Source organism: Miniopterus schreibersii (genome assembly GCF_964146895.1).
Source record: "Miniopterus schreibersii genome assembly, chromosome: 11".
Classification (NCBI taxonomy): domain Eukaryota; kingdom Metazoa; phylum Chordata; class Mammalia; order Chiroptera; family Miniopteridae; genus Miniopterus; species Miniopterus schreibersii.
Genome location: NC_138111.1, coordinates 513,301 through 528,294, shown reverse-complemented (window position 1 = coordinate 528,294; position 14,994 = coordinate 513,301). Strand labels below are relative to the sequence as shown.

Sequence of the window (14,994 nt, the reverse complement as noted above, 5' to 3'; positions counted from 1 at the left end):
GCGTCGCCCGGAAGTGACGCCCTCGGGCTGCGTCCGGCGGGGAATGGCGTCCGAGCGAGGCGGGCGTCCGCTGGCGGCCACTGCTGGGTCCCGGGCCGGGGTCGGGGGGTCAGCGGCGCGCCGGGGCCGAGGGCCGGGGCAGGCGGGGCGGCTCGTCGCCGGTCGTTCGCCGGGGCAGGCGCCGGCCAGGCCCGCGGGGAGAGGAGGCGCAGCCCGGCGGGGGCGGCGCTCGGCTGGGCCGCGGCCCGCGCTCCACCGGCGCGATGCTCTTCTCGCTCCGGGAGCTGGTGCAGTGGCTGGGCTTCGCCACTTTCGAGATCTTCGTGCACCTGCTGGCCCTGCTGGTGTTCTCCGTGCTGCTGGCCCTGCGTGTGGACGGCCTGGCCCCCGGCCTCTCCTGGTGGAACGTGTTCGTGCCCTTCTTCGCCGCTGACGGGCTCAGCACCTACTTCACCACCATCGTGTCGGTGCGTCTCTTCCAGGACGGCGAGAAGCGGCTGGCCGTACTCCGCCTCTTCTGGATCCTCACGGTTCTCAGCCTCAAGTTCGTTTTCGAGATGTTGTTGTGCCAGAAGCTGGTGGAGCAGACTCGGGAGCTCTGGTTCGGCCTGATCACCTCTCCAGTCTTCATTCTCCTGCAGCTGCTTATGATCCGCGCCTGCCGGGTCAACTAGCCTCGCCGTGGGGCCGGAAAGGGAGCTCCCCATAGCTGGAATGCTAGACCCAAAGCCGAGGACCTCCCGCCTTCCCCTCCGCCCGGAAGTCTGAGGACCCAGTGCTCCACCGCACCAGAGGAGAAGTCTGGGTCTGAAAGCAACTCCAGCTTGTACCCTGCGGAATGCTCAGTTTTCTCTATACCGGTCATGTCTGAAACTGTTCCCTCAGCGAGGATGAAAAGAGCAGCTTTGATCCTTAAAATGTATTTCCTGTTATTTCATGCTTTGAATAGCTCATCTGAATTGAGACCTTGAGAAGGGCTCCAAGCTAGACAGTCCAGAACTCCTCTGGCAGTTGGACACTGCATATAAGTAAAATAACCTCATGGGCTCTGAGTATTTTCATGGATCCTGGGGAAGTACCCCTTGTGCAAAGGCTGCAAAGCCGGCCAGCATCACCGACCTAAAAGCTCACTGTCCCATTCACCCAGACAAGACTTCCTTAGATGTTTGAGCTCTAAAAAGTGTAAACCAGCTTGTGTCTCCTCCCCTGTGCCAATGGGGAAAGGATGGCCCTTTCTTCATTCCAGCCAAGGCAGCCAGGAATGTGTTGAATAAGCAGGATCAGGACCCTGTCTGGAGATCTGTCACCTGAGAAAAGAACTTTGCTTTAAAGGTTCTGCTTGGCTTCATATCCCAGCCGACTGCATTGTCAGGACTTGTCCACCACCTTGTGGCCAGCACTGTTAGCACACCTGAGACTGATTTAGGCCTCACTAAAGGACCAGAGAGAGGAAGAGGTGCTCTGATGCACATAGGTGTGGGAAGTTTGCAAATGGTCTCAGCCCATGTTTGTTGGCCTGAGGTCTTTGGTTTGGTACCAGTCAGGTGCCAAGTGAGAACATTTGCTGAGATAAAAATAAAATAGAATGTTTTGCTGAAATGCTGTGGTTGCCTGTCCCATTGGGAGTGAAGTCAAGTGAGTGCTGAGATGCTCCCTACTGTGTGGTGTAGCTGGTTACAGAGCTGAGGTTGTAGGATGGCTGGAATCTAGAACTTCATGGGTGGGTGGGGAAGGTCTTCCTCGGAGAATTCCTACTTCCTGCCTTGGGAGCCGGCGTGAAGACATGGGGTAGGCCCATGTTGAGATTCCTACTGAGTAGTTTATGTGACATCAGAGCCTTGGTGTCCTGCCAGTGTGTGGTCTTTGTGGACCTGCTTACTGTTTGTAGAGCAGGGGTCAACAAGTTATAGCCTGAGGCCTGTTTTTGTACCCATTGGCTTTAAAGGGTTGCGAAAACAGAGAGAAATCTTTGACAGAAAGCAAATGTGGCCTGCAGTGTACAGGGTCTCAGTCTCGGCCCTGCTGGTCTTTTGGGTAAGATCATTCTTTGTTCAAGGAGGGCTCTCCTGAGCATTGTAGGCTATGCAGCAGCATCCCTGGCCTTTACTCTCCAGTAGCGTCTCTCATCTGTGACAACCAAAAGTGTGTCCAGACATTGCCAAGTCTCCTGGGAGAAAAAAACTCCCTGGTGAGCACCAGTGGGTTAAAATATTTACTGTCTGGCCCTTTACAGAACAGGTTTGTGGACCCTTGTATAAGCACAGCAGCTTTGTGACCTTTTGCTGAGGATGTGTGTATGCTGTGTGGCCACTGAGATGCTTGAGCTGGAGACTAGTCTCGTTTGTCCCACAGCTACAAAAATGTCTCCTACCCGGGCGTGGCATAACTTGTGCCAAAGCCACATACAAGCTGAACATTTGGAGTGGGTTCCCTTTAATGTTATTTTTAGGTTGCATGTTTTGTTTTCCCCCCCGTTTTATTCTGGTAGTTCAGAATTAGGGGGTCCTGTTGCTGTAGAAGTAATGAGTATAAGAAGGTTTAGCTTCCTCTGGAAAGGTGATTTCCGCCATGGCATCCAGAAGCTGAGAAGGGTGTCTCAGGTTGAAACCGGCTCTGTGTGCCCTTGGAGCACCTTCCCTGAAAGACGAGTGGTATGGGAGGTAGTAGTGTTATTACTGAACAACTGCTGCCTGCAGGGCAGGTCATGGAAGGCAGGCAGGAATCTGTGTGTCAGTGCTCCCCAGTCTCCCTCCCCTTGACTCCAGCGCGGACCTAAGACTGTGGTGGGCACTGGGCTTTCTCATGGCATGTGGGCAGGGAAGCTGCGTCCTGCCAGCCTTGGGAGGTGACAGTAGCTTGGGGAGGTGACGGTGGAATACACAGCCTGGCTTTTGTGGCTCTTCCTGCGCTAGAGAGCTGTGGGCCTGCGTGTGGGTGTCCCCTTTCCTTCCTGCCTCCTCACAGCTTCTGTACTCCCTGATGGCCAAGGGTGGGCTAGAGCTTCTCCCACTTATCTGAGCAACACAGTCAGTTCTGGGGGCCGGCAAAGCCAGGGGTTCCTGAGAAACCGATTCTTCAGCACTGGTGGGGCTCCAGCATTGGCATCTCCCCCAAGTCCCGCAGGGGACGGAGCACGGCAGGTGCCCAGTCCGTGGACCAGGAGGGACTGGTGCGCAGCCTGTGCATCACCCAGGGGAGCGGGGATAGCCTTCCGGTGCTGGGCGGGCTCTTCCTCCACCGCGTTCTCGGCGGGGGGCGGGGAGGGCGGAGAGCGACCGGCCGGCTGGGTGCGGGCACGAAGAGGAAGTTACCTGGCCGAGCCAAGGTCACCCGCGCTGTGCAGGGGTCCGTCTCCAGCGGCCCTCCAGGACCCCGCCCCCCCAGGCTCCGCCCCCAGGGCAGGGCGCAGAGGCGGAAGTGAGGGCAGCCAATGAGCCGCGCGAGGTGTTGGGGGCGCGTTCGGGGCGGCCTTCCCCTATGGGTGCCGGCGGCGGCGGCGGGCGCTGTCCAATGAGGCCCCGGGAGGGCGGGGCCAGGGAGAGCTTTCTCCAATCAGCTCGGCCAGCCGCCCTCTCCTGCCATTGGTGGGGCTGCCGGGCGCGAGGCGGGCCTGAGCGAGCTCTCCCCAATGGGCGGCGGCCCCGGGGGGCGTGGCCGCGGCGCGAAGGCCCGCGGCGGGCGGCGGCCGCAGTTCCCCGCGCGCGCTGGCTCCGGCGGCCGCTCCGCAGCATGGCGGGCCTGGGGCGGCCGGGCCCGGGGCCCCGCGCCGGGATGCCCGCCTGGAAGCGGGAGATCCTGGAGCGCAAGCGGGCCAAGCTGGCGGCCCTGAGCGGGGGCTCGGCGCCGGGGGCCGGGGCGGACGCGGCGGGACCCGCGGAGCCGGCGGCCGAGCGGCTGGTGGTGGCCGAGAGCCTGGGCCCGCTGCGCGAGAACCCGTTCATGCGGCTCGAGTCGGAGCGGCGGCGCGGGGCGCGGCGCGGCGGGGGCCCGGGCGCGGCGGGGGCGCGGCCGGCGCCGCGGCGGCTGGAGCTGTACCGCTGCGTGCCGGGCGTGCGCACCATCCGCGCCGACAACATCATCATCATCGAGTCGGCGCCCGGCTTCCCGCCCGCCGCCCCCGGCCCGGCCGCGGGGCCGGCCGCCCGCATCCGCGCCGCCGAGGTGCTCGTCTTCGAGGCGCCGGCGTTCGAGGCGCCGCCGCCGCCCGGCCGCGTCAGCCGCCTGCTCCAGAAGTTCGACGCGCCGGCCGAGCCGCGCCGTCGCGGGAGCCCGGAGCGCGGCCGCCCCCTGCCGCGCCCGCCGCCGCCGCCGGTCCCCGGCCCGGCCGCCCCGCGCGTGGGCGAGCGCGCCGCCTGCTTCGAGCCCGAGCGCCCCGGCGCGGGCCCCGGCGCCCGGCGCGGCGACTTCCTGCAGAAGACCGGCAGCAACTCTTTCACCGTCCACCCTCGGGGCCTGCACCGCGGTGCGGGCGCCCGCCCGCTCCCCACCCGGCCCGCCGCCTCGGAGGCCCGGGCCGGCGCTGCCAACGGCATCGTGGGCTCCGCGCTTGGGCCGGGCGAGTACAAGCCAAAGGTGGAGTCGGGGGAGCCTCCCGCCCACCCGCCCCCCAGCCCCGGGACTCCCAGTGCCACTCCAGCCGGGCTCCCGGCCTTGCCCATGCCCAGCCCTGCCAGTGCCACTCCCAGCCAGCGCCACTGGGTCTCCTCGGCCACCAGCGCCAACGACTCCTTCGAGATACGGCCGGCCTCCAAGCCAGACATGGACACGATTCCTGCCGGGGACCTGCAGGCCCGGGCCCTGGCCAGTCTCCGCGTGAACTCCCGCAACTCCTTCGTGTTCATCCCCAAGAACAAGGCCTCCGGGGCCCCTCCTAGCCCAGGGAGGCAGTCCGTGAGGCTGCCAGAGGGGGAGGTTGTCTGGGCCTCCCAACAGCGTGGAGCCCAGCTGGTGCCTGGAGCCGATCGTGCGCCTGTCCGAGGGAGGAGCCCCTTGGGGGTCCAGGAGGGGGCCTGCCCCAGGCCAGCCACAGCCCTAGTGGACCGGGCTGTTAGGTGGCAGAGGCCATCCTCACCACCCCCATCCCTGCCGGCTGCCCCCGAAGCTGAGCCTTCCCAGGGCTTCGGGGTTCCCGGCTTGGCCAAGAATGGCGGGGAGCCTGGAAGGCCAGGGCTGCCCGTCACCTTCATTGACGAGGTGGACTCGGAGGATGAGGTTCCCCAAGAAGCCAAACTGCCCTGCTCGGGGGCCAGCGTGCCTCCCCAGTACCACCCATCAGAGCTGCACCGAGGTGGCAACACCTTCACGGTGGTGCCCAAGAGGAAGCCAGGGGCCCTGCAGGCCAACGGGGAGCCTGGGCCACAGGAGGCCGAGGAAGTGGAGGTGGACAGCCTCTCAGAGCCCCCTGCTGTCTCGGGGACCGCACTGAAGAAGCGCTACCCCACCGTGCATGAGATCGAGGTGATTGGCGGCTACCTGGCCTTGCAGAAGTCCTGCCTCACCAAGGCTGGCTCCTCGAGAAAGAAGGTCAGTGGGGGGGGCAGGGTTACCAGACAGGAGGTAAAGGGGTGGATGGGTCCCATGTGCCCTGTTCCCAGGACACCTGGCCTGTGTGGGGGACTGCTTTTATGTGGACCATAGGAGAGCTGGGGCTGAATGGCCATGCAAACTCCAGGAGGGAGTGAGCTGGGAGATCCCTGACCTGGACCCCTGTAGAACCCTAATAAACCAGGGGCAGTGGGAACAGCTTGCATACTCTCTACGTTGAAGGGCTGAAGTGTCAGTCCAGCTAGTGCCCGTCTGTTGGTTCTTGAGGCTTTATTTGGAATTGGCTGGGCACGCCTGTCTTACTGAAGGTCCATCTAGGAAAAACGTCCAAGCCTGGTGGCTCCACCTGGCCACCAGGTAAGAGAGGGGTAGCCCTGGCATGAATGATCTGGACTCCTGGCCTATTCAGGTAGCAGGTGGCAGGACGGAAGTGGGAAGGAAGGGTCAGGAGGCCTGTGATTTGGGTGTGGTTGGATCCGACCTCACTGTCAGCCTAGGGGCACAGCACCCTAGAAGGCACGCCAGCCTGGAGCTCAGCAGAACCTGTTCTTGTGAGAGTGTTTTTGAGCTCCTTGTGTGTGCCAGGCTTAGTTTGAGTGGGTGTGATGCTGGGGAAAGATGAGGATGCCCCTCCTTGTTGGTGAGGGGGGCTTAGGGCTGAGAGACCCGGGTGCAGGGCCAGGAGCCTCATCCCACAGCCCTGCTCTGCTTGGTGGCCTGAAACCCTCTGGGCAGGAGACTGCGTTCCTCAGATTCTTCCTGGTCATTCTATCACCTGTGTCTGGCCCTGAGGCAAATTCCGCGGACAGGTCCTCGTGACCCCTTCAGCGGGTGGGACAGATGCGCTTTCCTTAGAACCCATGGCACAGTGGAGCTGGTGGGCCTCTCCTTTAGTTGCTGTGTCCAGGGCCCCTGAGGCCACCTCTGCCCCATCCTCAGTTTCCCTGGGGCCATGGGGGCAGTGATGTGCCTGCCAGACATGCCATCTCCTCTATTTGTTTCCTTTTGACTTCCTGCCTTGGCTCGGCCTTGGCATCGCCTCTCCTCCTGGTGTCATCCTCCCCTCCTTTCCTGGTGAGGGCATCTGCACTCCTGCCAGCTCCCACTGCTGGGTCAGGCACCCACGCCTGGCTTCCGCAATGCCCCCTGCCTGGCCGGACCTTGCCTTTGTGGCCATGGGCCGTGACTTCCCCCTCTGGTCCCTACCCTTCCCATCCCAGGCATGACCCACCCAGTAGCCTAGCCGTGGCCACCAGCCCCACCCCACCCCATACTGGGAACCCTGGTGTCTGCCCCTCCCTCTTCTGCTTTCTGATCCTTGACCCCAGCTCCACTGGGAGGCCTTCCTTCTCCTACTCATCTGAGAACTGGAGTTGATAACAGTTCCCTGCTCTGTAGATGAGGTCATGGAGCTCATAGGGCGTTTCCTGTTTCTAGAGCCGCTGTGCAAGGCCTGGCTTCCTGGGACTGCAAGGGTATAGCCTAGAGTTGGTCATCCCATCCCCAGCTGGGCACAGAGCTGTGGGGGTCACTCGTGGGTGGGTTGGTGTGAGAAGGGCCAGGCAGGGGCCCGAGGGCCAGCAGGGCAGGAAGAAGTGATGGGAGGAAGCAGACCTGGGCTCGGGGTGGAGAGGGGCTCGACCAGCCTGGCCTCTTCTCCGTGCCATCCTGAGGGGGTCGTGGGTCCAGATGGATGACACCTGCCATGGCCAAGTGGCCTGGCTAGGGCCCTGCCAGAGCAGCACGACCTGCTGGCAGTGACTTCCTGCCTGAGCATGCACCAGCTGCCCAGCCCTCCAGAGCAGCCTGCCAGTCTTGGGCTGCTCCTTTTGTCTTTTCTGTCTGTGGTCCCTGGGTGCTCCTCCTGCTGCCCCTCCAGGCCCTGGTCCACTGGTCTCGTCCTCACCACTCCAGCCAGCCTGTGGTTTGATCACTGCCCTGCCCCCCCATGGATGTAGTGGGCTGAAGGCCCAAAGGGCCTTGGGGCTAACTGCTCACTTTGACCCCCACATGGCTGGCTGACCCGGGGCAGTGGAGGGAGGTGTTGGTGCCTTTTCCAGGGATAAGTTCTATGGGCCTCTGCAGGGGGGCAGTCTGGGCAGCAGGGTTACGGGAGCCTGCCCCTGGCTGGCACCTCACTGGAGGGTGTTGGGCCCTTGTGGGGCCTCAGGGGGCTACAGCTTTGCCCTGGGCGGCAGGGGCACCCTGCCTGCCTGTGCACCCGGGAGGCCTGCCTGGCGGGCACATGTCCCCACTTAGTTATCTCTGCAGAATCACAGATGCTCTATCACTGTCGCCCTGGATGGCCAAGCTGGGGCTGGCTGCTGCGTGGTGTTGTGGCCTCGCTCCCTCTCACCCCTGCCCGGCCCCCAGGCTGGTTGATAGGTGGGACTGTCCCTCAACTCTCCACACCTGCCTCCCATGGGATTGACCTGTGGGCCTCCCCTTTGTGAGGTGCCACCCAGCCAGGCTCCTGCCTGTCTGGTGGCTCCTTTCCCTCCCCTTTGCTCTCCTCATCTCCTTTCCTGCTGGTCCTCTGCCCAGCCCCAGCCTGTCAGTGTCCCTAGGGGTCAATCCTCAACACTTGTGCCATCTGCCCTCACCTCACCCTCCATGACCACCATCCCAACACCCTGACTCGCTGGTATGGCCTCCACCCCCTTGTAGTGTGGAGCCCCACACTCTCCTGCTGTGTGGGGCAGGATGCCAGGTGCCTGGCTGCATCTGCTCTCAGCTACCCTTCCGGCCCTGCCCAACTCTTCCTGCAAGTGCCCCCCTAAGTGGTCTTTTTAGAGCCCAGAGAGCTTTTAGGCAGGTCTAGACTCTGCTCTGCTCAGCTTCCCCTCTTGCAGAGGATCAGCCCTGGGCTGGGGGCTGCACTTGACTTGGGGTCCCCAACCTTGGCGGTGGTGGGGCAGTCAGAGCTGGGTGGGGGATGGGAGCCAGCAGGTGTGTGTGGGGAGCAAGGGGTGGGGCCCTCATCCCAGCTGGGGCTGGTTGAGCCCAGTCAGCCCAGAGTCCAGGGTGGCTGTGTATGGGTGGGCGGGGCAAGGGGAACAAAGGACCTGTGAGAGCCTGGAGATGGGCGGGAGGTGGGTGAGCCAGGACCCACCTGCCGGCTGTGCTCCGTGCTGTGGGCAAAGTCCCCAGAGACAGGTGACTAGGTGTGTGCATGTGACAGCCCCACACTCCCCTTGTGCCTGCTGGGTGTCTGGAGGGTGGCCCCCCCAGCAGCATGAGTCACGGGGCATCCTGTGACCTGAAGACATGCACCCACAGAGGGGGAGACTGGAGTGGAGGTGGGAAGTGACCGGAACAGGGCCTGTGAGCACTGCCCCGCCCCCACCTGGCCAGGCTGTGCCTGCGTGCGCCCAGCCCCCTCAGTCTCTGCTAGGAGCTAGTCATGTGGACTAATGAGGGCATGCTAATCCGGCCTGGCCCTGGCAGCTCGCCTTCCTGTGTCTTCAGCAGTGGGGGCTGGGCCTAGAGGGCTCAGGGTCTTCAGAGACAATGCATGTACTGAGAGGAGAATGGGAGCCCTGTTTACTGTGGGGCCCTGGGGCAGGGGGACCCCTGGGCTAGCAGCTCCATCCTGCCTTGGGCTCCTCCTGAGGATCTGTCCCCAAGTCCCAGAGGGCCAGTCTTGGAGGCTAGGCAACCGTCCCCAAGCTGACTGGGAGTAGGTGGGCACCTGTGGACTCTGGTGATCACCCCCTGTGCCAGTCTTCTGCCCTTGGCTCCCATGGCAGGGGCAGAGCAGGGTGAGAGACAGTGCGCCTCCCAGTGACAGGAACAGACATCTCACTCCTGGTTTTGCCTGACCCCTACCCCGTCTGGGTAGGTGGCTGGGACGGGGACAACGGGACCAGGCCTGGACTTGCCCAGCCAGTGTCTGTGTGTGAGCTGTGCTGAAGTGTGAAGCCCAGAAGCTTGGTAGGCAGGTGGGGTGCCCAGCTTAGTAGGCTCCGTGTGCACATGTGGCCGAGGGAGGAGAGGGTGGAGTGGCCTCGGGGTGTGTCCCCTTGTTTGTGGATGCTGGTGGGTCCTGCATGTGTCCTCTGCCTGAGGCCAGGGTCTGGGTCCCTCTGTTGCCCTGGGCTGCCAGCCCAGCCCTCCTATGAGGCTCCTCCCTGTCCTGCTGTCCCTGGGCCCCACAAGCTCTCTGCCTGGGAGCCTGGCTCCTGCCTCCGGCTCCTTCCAGGGGAGGAGGAGGAACCTGAGCTGGCTGCTGGTGTCCTGTGCCTAGGAGTTTAATATTTCGAGCTCCAGCAGGGCTGCCTCCATCTGCTGCGGGCGGGCGGAGTATTCATTACCGACCGCTGGGCCTGGCCGACCCTGCTGAGCAGGCCTGGAGGCGTGCAGCTCAGATGTGAATTCTGGGGCCTGCGGAGTGGGCAGGGTGGACAAGGGCTGGACAGGCAGCGCAGGTGGGAGGAGAGGATCACTGAGCCTGCACTCGGTGCAGCTTCAGACTAGCGTTGACTTAGTCTGTAAAATGGGGTAACAGCACCTGGTGCTGCTTTCCTGGTGCTGGCATGTGGCAGTCACCTGGCTTTGGCACCTCATGCAGGCCCTGGGGACCAGGCCTTGGGTGGGCCAAGCCCTTGTCCAGCAGTGGTGGCCCATGCTGAGTTGGATGGGCAGGACCATCCAGGTGTACCTCAAGCTGGGACATGAACTTGGCTCTGGAGAGAGGTCCCAGCAACAACAGGGGCTTCTGGGAGCTGAGGAGGTGGGGCCCCCAAGGAGGTGAGGCCCCCAGAGCTGCCTAACCTGGACTTCTACCTGGCACTAGCAAGTGGGAGCAGGTGTGGCTAGCACTCTTCAGGCAGCTCTCTGACCCTTAAAGCTGCCTTCGAGGCTTCTGGCGACCCTGAGGTTGCTGGCTGGGGTCTGGTCCCTTGTTGGAGGGGGTCACTTGGGGTGATGTGACCCTGGGCCTGAGGTGTAGGTCTTTGGACACAGTGGCCATGGGCAGCTGTAGGCAGCCAGACCCAGCTCTTCTGGGGGCCTGCAGGGCCCAGGTGGAGGTGTCTTCTCTGATGAGAAGTAGCCCCCATCTCTCAAAGCCTCTGAAGGGCTCATGGCATGCTCTGCTGCCCGCTCAGGTCTGACAGCCCTCACTGTGCCCCTGGGGGCTCACAGTGCCATACTTGGTCCAGTTGGAGGACCCTAGTGGCTGGGCATCGCGGTGGCCGGCAGTAGGCCCTGGCTGATGTGCCTTCTGCCCCTAGATGAAGATCTCCTTCAATGACAAGAGCCTGCACACCACGTTCGAGTACCCTTCTGAGAGCTCCCTGGTGCAGGAGGCAGAGGCGGAGGCCGAGGGAGCTGGAGAGGAGGAAGAGGAGGAGGAGGAGGAGGGGCCCGGCTTGAATGGGGCCGTGGAGAAGCCCTTTGCACTCTTCCTGCCCCGAGCCACCTTTGTGAACAGCGTGGCGCCTGAGAGCCCTCGCCTGCCAGATGGCAGCTCAGGTGAGTGCCCACCTATCCAGGTGGGCAGCCCAGTGGGTAGTCTGGGCCACACGTCCATGTGTTCACATGTCCTCGCGTGTGCCCCTTGGCCTGCAGGCCTGTCCAGCTACACTCCAAAGCACTCCATGGCCTTCAGCAAGTGGCAGGAGCAGACTTTGGCACAGGCCCCAGGAGAGCTGGAGCCCTCACAGAAGGAGGTCATGGTGAGTGGGGGCGGGGAGGATGCCCAAGCACCAGGTGGAGGCAGGTCTCTAGGCCTGGGTGAGCCCCCCACTGACTGCCTTCCTACCCCCTCAGCTCACCCCTGCCAGTCACAACGACCTTTCGGACTTCCGCAGCGAGCCAGCCCTCTATTTCTGACTCCAGCCCCACCAGGATGGCCAAGCTCCACCCTCATTCTGCACACCCCCTTATGCCCTGCCAGGCTCTGTCCCCCTGTAACCCACCTTCCATTCCTGGGCCTAAGAACCATGCTGGTGCTGGAGGCCTGAGCTGGGGCACTAGGGGCCACACCGTCCCTTGGGGTCTCCCTCTCCAGCCATGGTTTGGGGCAGGGTCCTGCTGGCAGCTGTGCCATGACTGTTGGGTGTGTCCAGGGTGAAGGACTGACTCAGCTGCCTGTCCTCTGTAGGACTACAAGCCTCCCCATGTCGTCGTCGTCCCGTGTCCGTCCCCCCCCCCCGGCTCAGCCTGCTTCCTTTGTGATGAATGGAAGTCTGTTCTTACCTCTGATGGTAGACTCAATAAACAGCACTGGACAAGGCCGCTTCCTTGCATGGTCCTCACCTTAGAGGTGTGCAGGGCTCCACTGAGGTGCTGGCAGTAGGGAGAAGCCCACATAGGGTGTGATGGAGGCCCAGCTTGGACCTCTGTGCCTTGGGGGTAGGCATCCCCACACCTCACAGTGCTGGCTCTCACTCCCCACAGCCGTTGCCCTCCCAGCCACCCCCTTGCCCAGGCGAGGGACTGCCCTGTTGCATGCCTGTTCCTGGGGCAACCCCCTCCCACCCAGCGTTGGGACAGTGGGCATGCTCTCTTGCGTCTGGAACTCTTGTGCCCAGGGGCCTGGGCTGCAGGCGGTAGAGGTGGGTGTTGCAACTATTGGGTCTGACATGGTTTCCCTGAAGGGCCAAGAACCTGGGACGGGACCAGGGGCAGGGCAGGGGATGGGGTGGGCAGAACTTTAGGGACCTTGCTTGCTTTGTGGCTTAGAAAACTCCCTGACCCACGAAAGCCTTCGAGCTCTCTTGTGGTTGGTGCTAGCAGCTATCGGGGAAATCCAACGGATCGTGGGAGGTGATGTGGCGGGAGACGCAGAGCTGCCCGCTGGGAGCAGCTCCAGGCTGGGTTTGGCTGCCTGCTCAATTGCATCTTGGAGCCAGGGCCATTTACCAACTCTGAGGTTGTCCCTCCTGGAGAGTCCAGGCTTTGCGAGGGAGGAGGGTGTTTTTGGTGTGTTTTCCTGAGTGGGGTGGGCTCTGGTTTCTCTGGACTTGGACTCTCTTAACCTACATACCTGCCAACCTCCACACTCCCCTAGGCAAGCAGCCACAGGGAACTGATGGGCTGACAGGCCAATAGAGATGGACCTAAAGAGGGCTTGGGATGGAGAGCAGAAACAGTGGTGCTGGCAGGCTCAATGGGATCTGGAATCACAGAGCTGGAGCCCAGAAGACACCTCCCTAGGTCAGGCCTTGTGTGGACACCAGGGGGTGGCAGAGACTAGGACCAGCAGGCAGAGTCCAGCCCCTCAGGGAAGGGTGGGCTGTGTGTGCTGGAGTCAGGTGAAAGGGGGCCAGGAATGGGATGGGTGGTGTGAGGGTCACAGGAGATGCACAGGGACACCCTGAGCTCTGTCCCCTAGGGCAGGGAGGCCCTCCTCCCTACCCCCACCCAAGAGGAGCCACATTGGCTCTGGGAGTATCTGGCAGCCTCACTCTCCTGGCAGGACACAGGCAGCAGGGTGGCATGGATCTTCATAAAAACAACATTTATTGACAGTCACAGGTCACTAGAGCAAGCTCTGAAGTGAGGAGGGCCCTCCCTGCCCATTCGCCTGGCCTGGGCACCTGCTGGCAGAGGAGCGTGAGGGACCTCCCATGGATGCTGAGGCCAGAAGCAGGGCCTTCCTGCAGCCCAGGGGTGTGTGGGGGCTTCAGACAGGCCCCGAGCAGAACTGACCCAGAGCCCACCCTCCCCACTGCCTGTGTGGTGAGTGCATGGCTAGGACCCTCCCACCTGGTAGGCTGCACCCAGGGCTTTTCTTGTCAGCAGGGGGCAGTGGAGGTTGGCAGCTGCCTCTTGAAGGCAGATGCTGCCATGAACAAAGACGCTTTGAAGATAGACTTGCTGAGGATCAAACAGCTGACAGGTGCAGTGGAGACAGGCCTCTTCCCACCAGGGGCCTTGTCAACTGTCCTTGCCTCCACTAGTCTTCTGCTCTGAAGCTGTGGCCTTGGTCAGGTTCCCAGCTTCCCTCTTCAGGACACTAAGCAGAGTCTGCGAGCTCTCCAGGATCTGTAACAGACACGTAAAGGTTGTCCTGTCACAGTTCCCACAGCCCAGCCCCACTCAGGTGCCAAGCCAGGGCCAGGCCATGGGGGCTGTGGGACAGGAGCAGCCAAGAGGAAGCCCCTGAGGGGACAGCAGGGGCGGTAGCTACCCCACCCCGGAGTGTAGCCCAAAGCTCCTTCCTCGCATCCTGGAAAACCAAGTTAGCTCTGCCCCTGCGGCCACTCTGCTGCTCCCGGTCTGGAGCAAGCCTCAGGGTGCTGAGTACAGTGTTCAGAACCTGAGACACAGCAGCCCCACTGACAGCAATGCCATCACATCACTGGGGGCCCGTCCATACCGCAGTCCTGTCACTGCTGCTTGTGGGCACCCAGGCCAGAGCACGCTCCCCCCGGACTTGCCGGCACACAGGCCCCAGAGCTGCCCTGAGCCCCACCTTGAGGTAGGCGGCCTCCGTCTCCGCGATGGTCCGGTCGAACTCATTCCGAGAGGCGATTTTGCGGGCTAGGTTCTCGTTGACTCTGGCCAGCTTCTCGGTCAGCTGCCTCACCTCGTTCTGCAGCCGCTGCTTCTCCTCCTCCTCCTGCTGGATCTGCCGGCACAGCTCCTCCCGCTTCTGGCACAGCTCCTCGATGCCTGGCGGGCGAGGGGCAGGCTGTGGGAGAGGGCCCCCGCACCCGGACCCGCGGCTTCGTAGGACACGAGGGCGGCGGGGGCCCGGGGCCGGCTGGGCCGCCTGCCACCGGAGCCGAGCCGGGGCCTGCCTCCAGGGGCTCGGGGTTCAAGGAGGCCCCGCGCGAGCCCCCTGGCCCGGGGCCCGGAAGCGATGCGCGCTCAGGTCATCGCTTTCTGCTCGCTCCGCAGACGCCCAGCGCCCGGTGCCCGCCGCACGGGGCTGCGCGGGGCGGGTCCAGAGGCCTCCGCGCACCGGCCCCGCCGCCGCGACAACTCAGCCGGCCGTGCGCTGCGGGCCGGCTACCGCCGGGGCCGGCGAGCCGCCCGTCCCCCGTCCCCCGCCCCCGGCCCCCGGCCCCGCGGGCGCTCACACTTGACCAGCTCGTTGTTGTAGTTCTGCAGCGCGGCGCCCTGCTGGGTCATGGCCGCGCCCGCCCCCGGCCCCCGGCCCCCGGCCTCCGGCCCCCCGACCCCCGGCCCCCCGGCCTCCCGGCCCCGCGGGCGCTCACACTTGACCAGCTCGTTGTTGTAGTTCTGCAGCGCGGCGCCCTGCTGGGTCATGGCCGCGCCCGCCCCCGGCCCCCGGCCCCCCGACCCCCGGCCCCCCGGCCTCCCGGCCCCCCGGCCCCCGGCCCCGCGGGCGCTCACACTTGACCAGCTCGTTGTTGTAGTTCTGCAGCGCGGCGCCCTGCTGGGTCATGGCCGCGCCCGCCCCCGGCCCCCGGCCCCCCGGCCCCCCGACCCCCCGGCCCCCCGACCCCCGGCCTCCCGGCCTCCCGGCCCCGCGGG

General features: G+C 63.8%; 3 protein-coding genes across 3 annotated transcripts; 2 read left to right on the top strand and 1 right to left on the bottom strand.

Annotated features, from left to right (window-relative positions):
• The first annotated feature begins 34 nt into the window (after positions 1–34).
• TMEM203 (transmembrane protein 203) lies at positions 35–1,590 on the top strand. The gene has a single exon (XM_081150622.1). It carries the CDS (start codon positions 264–266, stop codon positions 672–674), a length of 411 nt encoding a protein of 136 aa, XP_081006748.1. The 5' UTR covers positions 35–263; the 3' UTR covers positions 675–1,590.
• A 2,087-nt stretch (positions 1,591–3,677) lies between these two features.
• Positions 3,678–11,784, top strand: TPRN (taperin). The gene is made up of 4 exons (XM_081150620.1): positions 3,678–5,523; positions 10,779–11,019; positions 11,116–11,222; positions 11,317–11,784. The coding sequence occupies exons 1-4, from the start codon at positions 3,730–3,732 to the stop codon at positions 11,377–11,379; spliced, it is 2,205 nt and encodes a 734-aa protein (XP_081006746.1). The 5' UTR covers positions 3,678–3,729; the 3' UTR covers positions 11,380–11,784.
• Positions 11,785–12,994: 1,210 nt separating this feature from the next.
• On the bottom strand, positions 12,995–14,640 carry SSNA1 (SS nuclear autoantigen 1). Its single transcript, XM_081152026.1, has 3 exons — positions 14,577–14,640; positions 13,967–14,166; positions 12,995–13,536 (listed from the first exon to the last, which is right to left on the bottom strand). Exons 1-3 carry the CDS (start codon positions 14,626–14,628, stop codon positions 13,429–13,431), a joined length of 360 nt encoding a protein of 119 aa, XP_081008152.1. The 5' UTR covers positions 14,629–14,640; the 3' UTR covers positions 12,995–13,428.
• Positions 14,641–14,994: the final 354 nt, after the last annotated feature.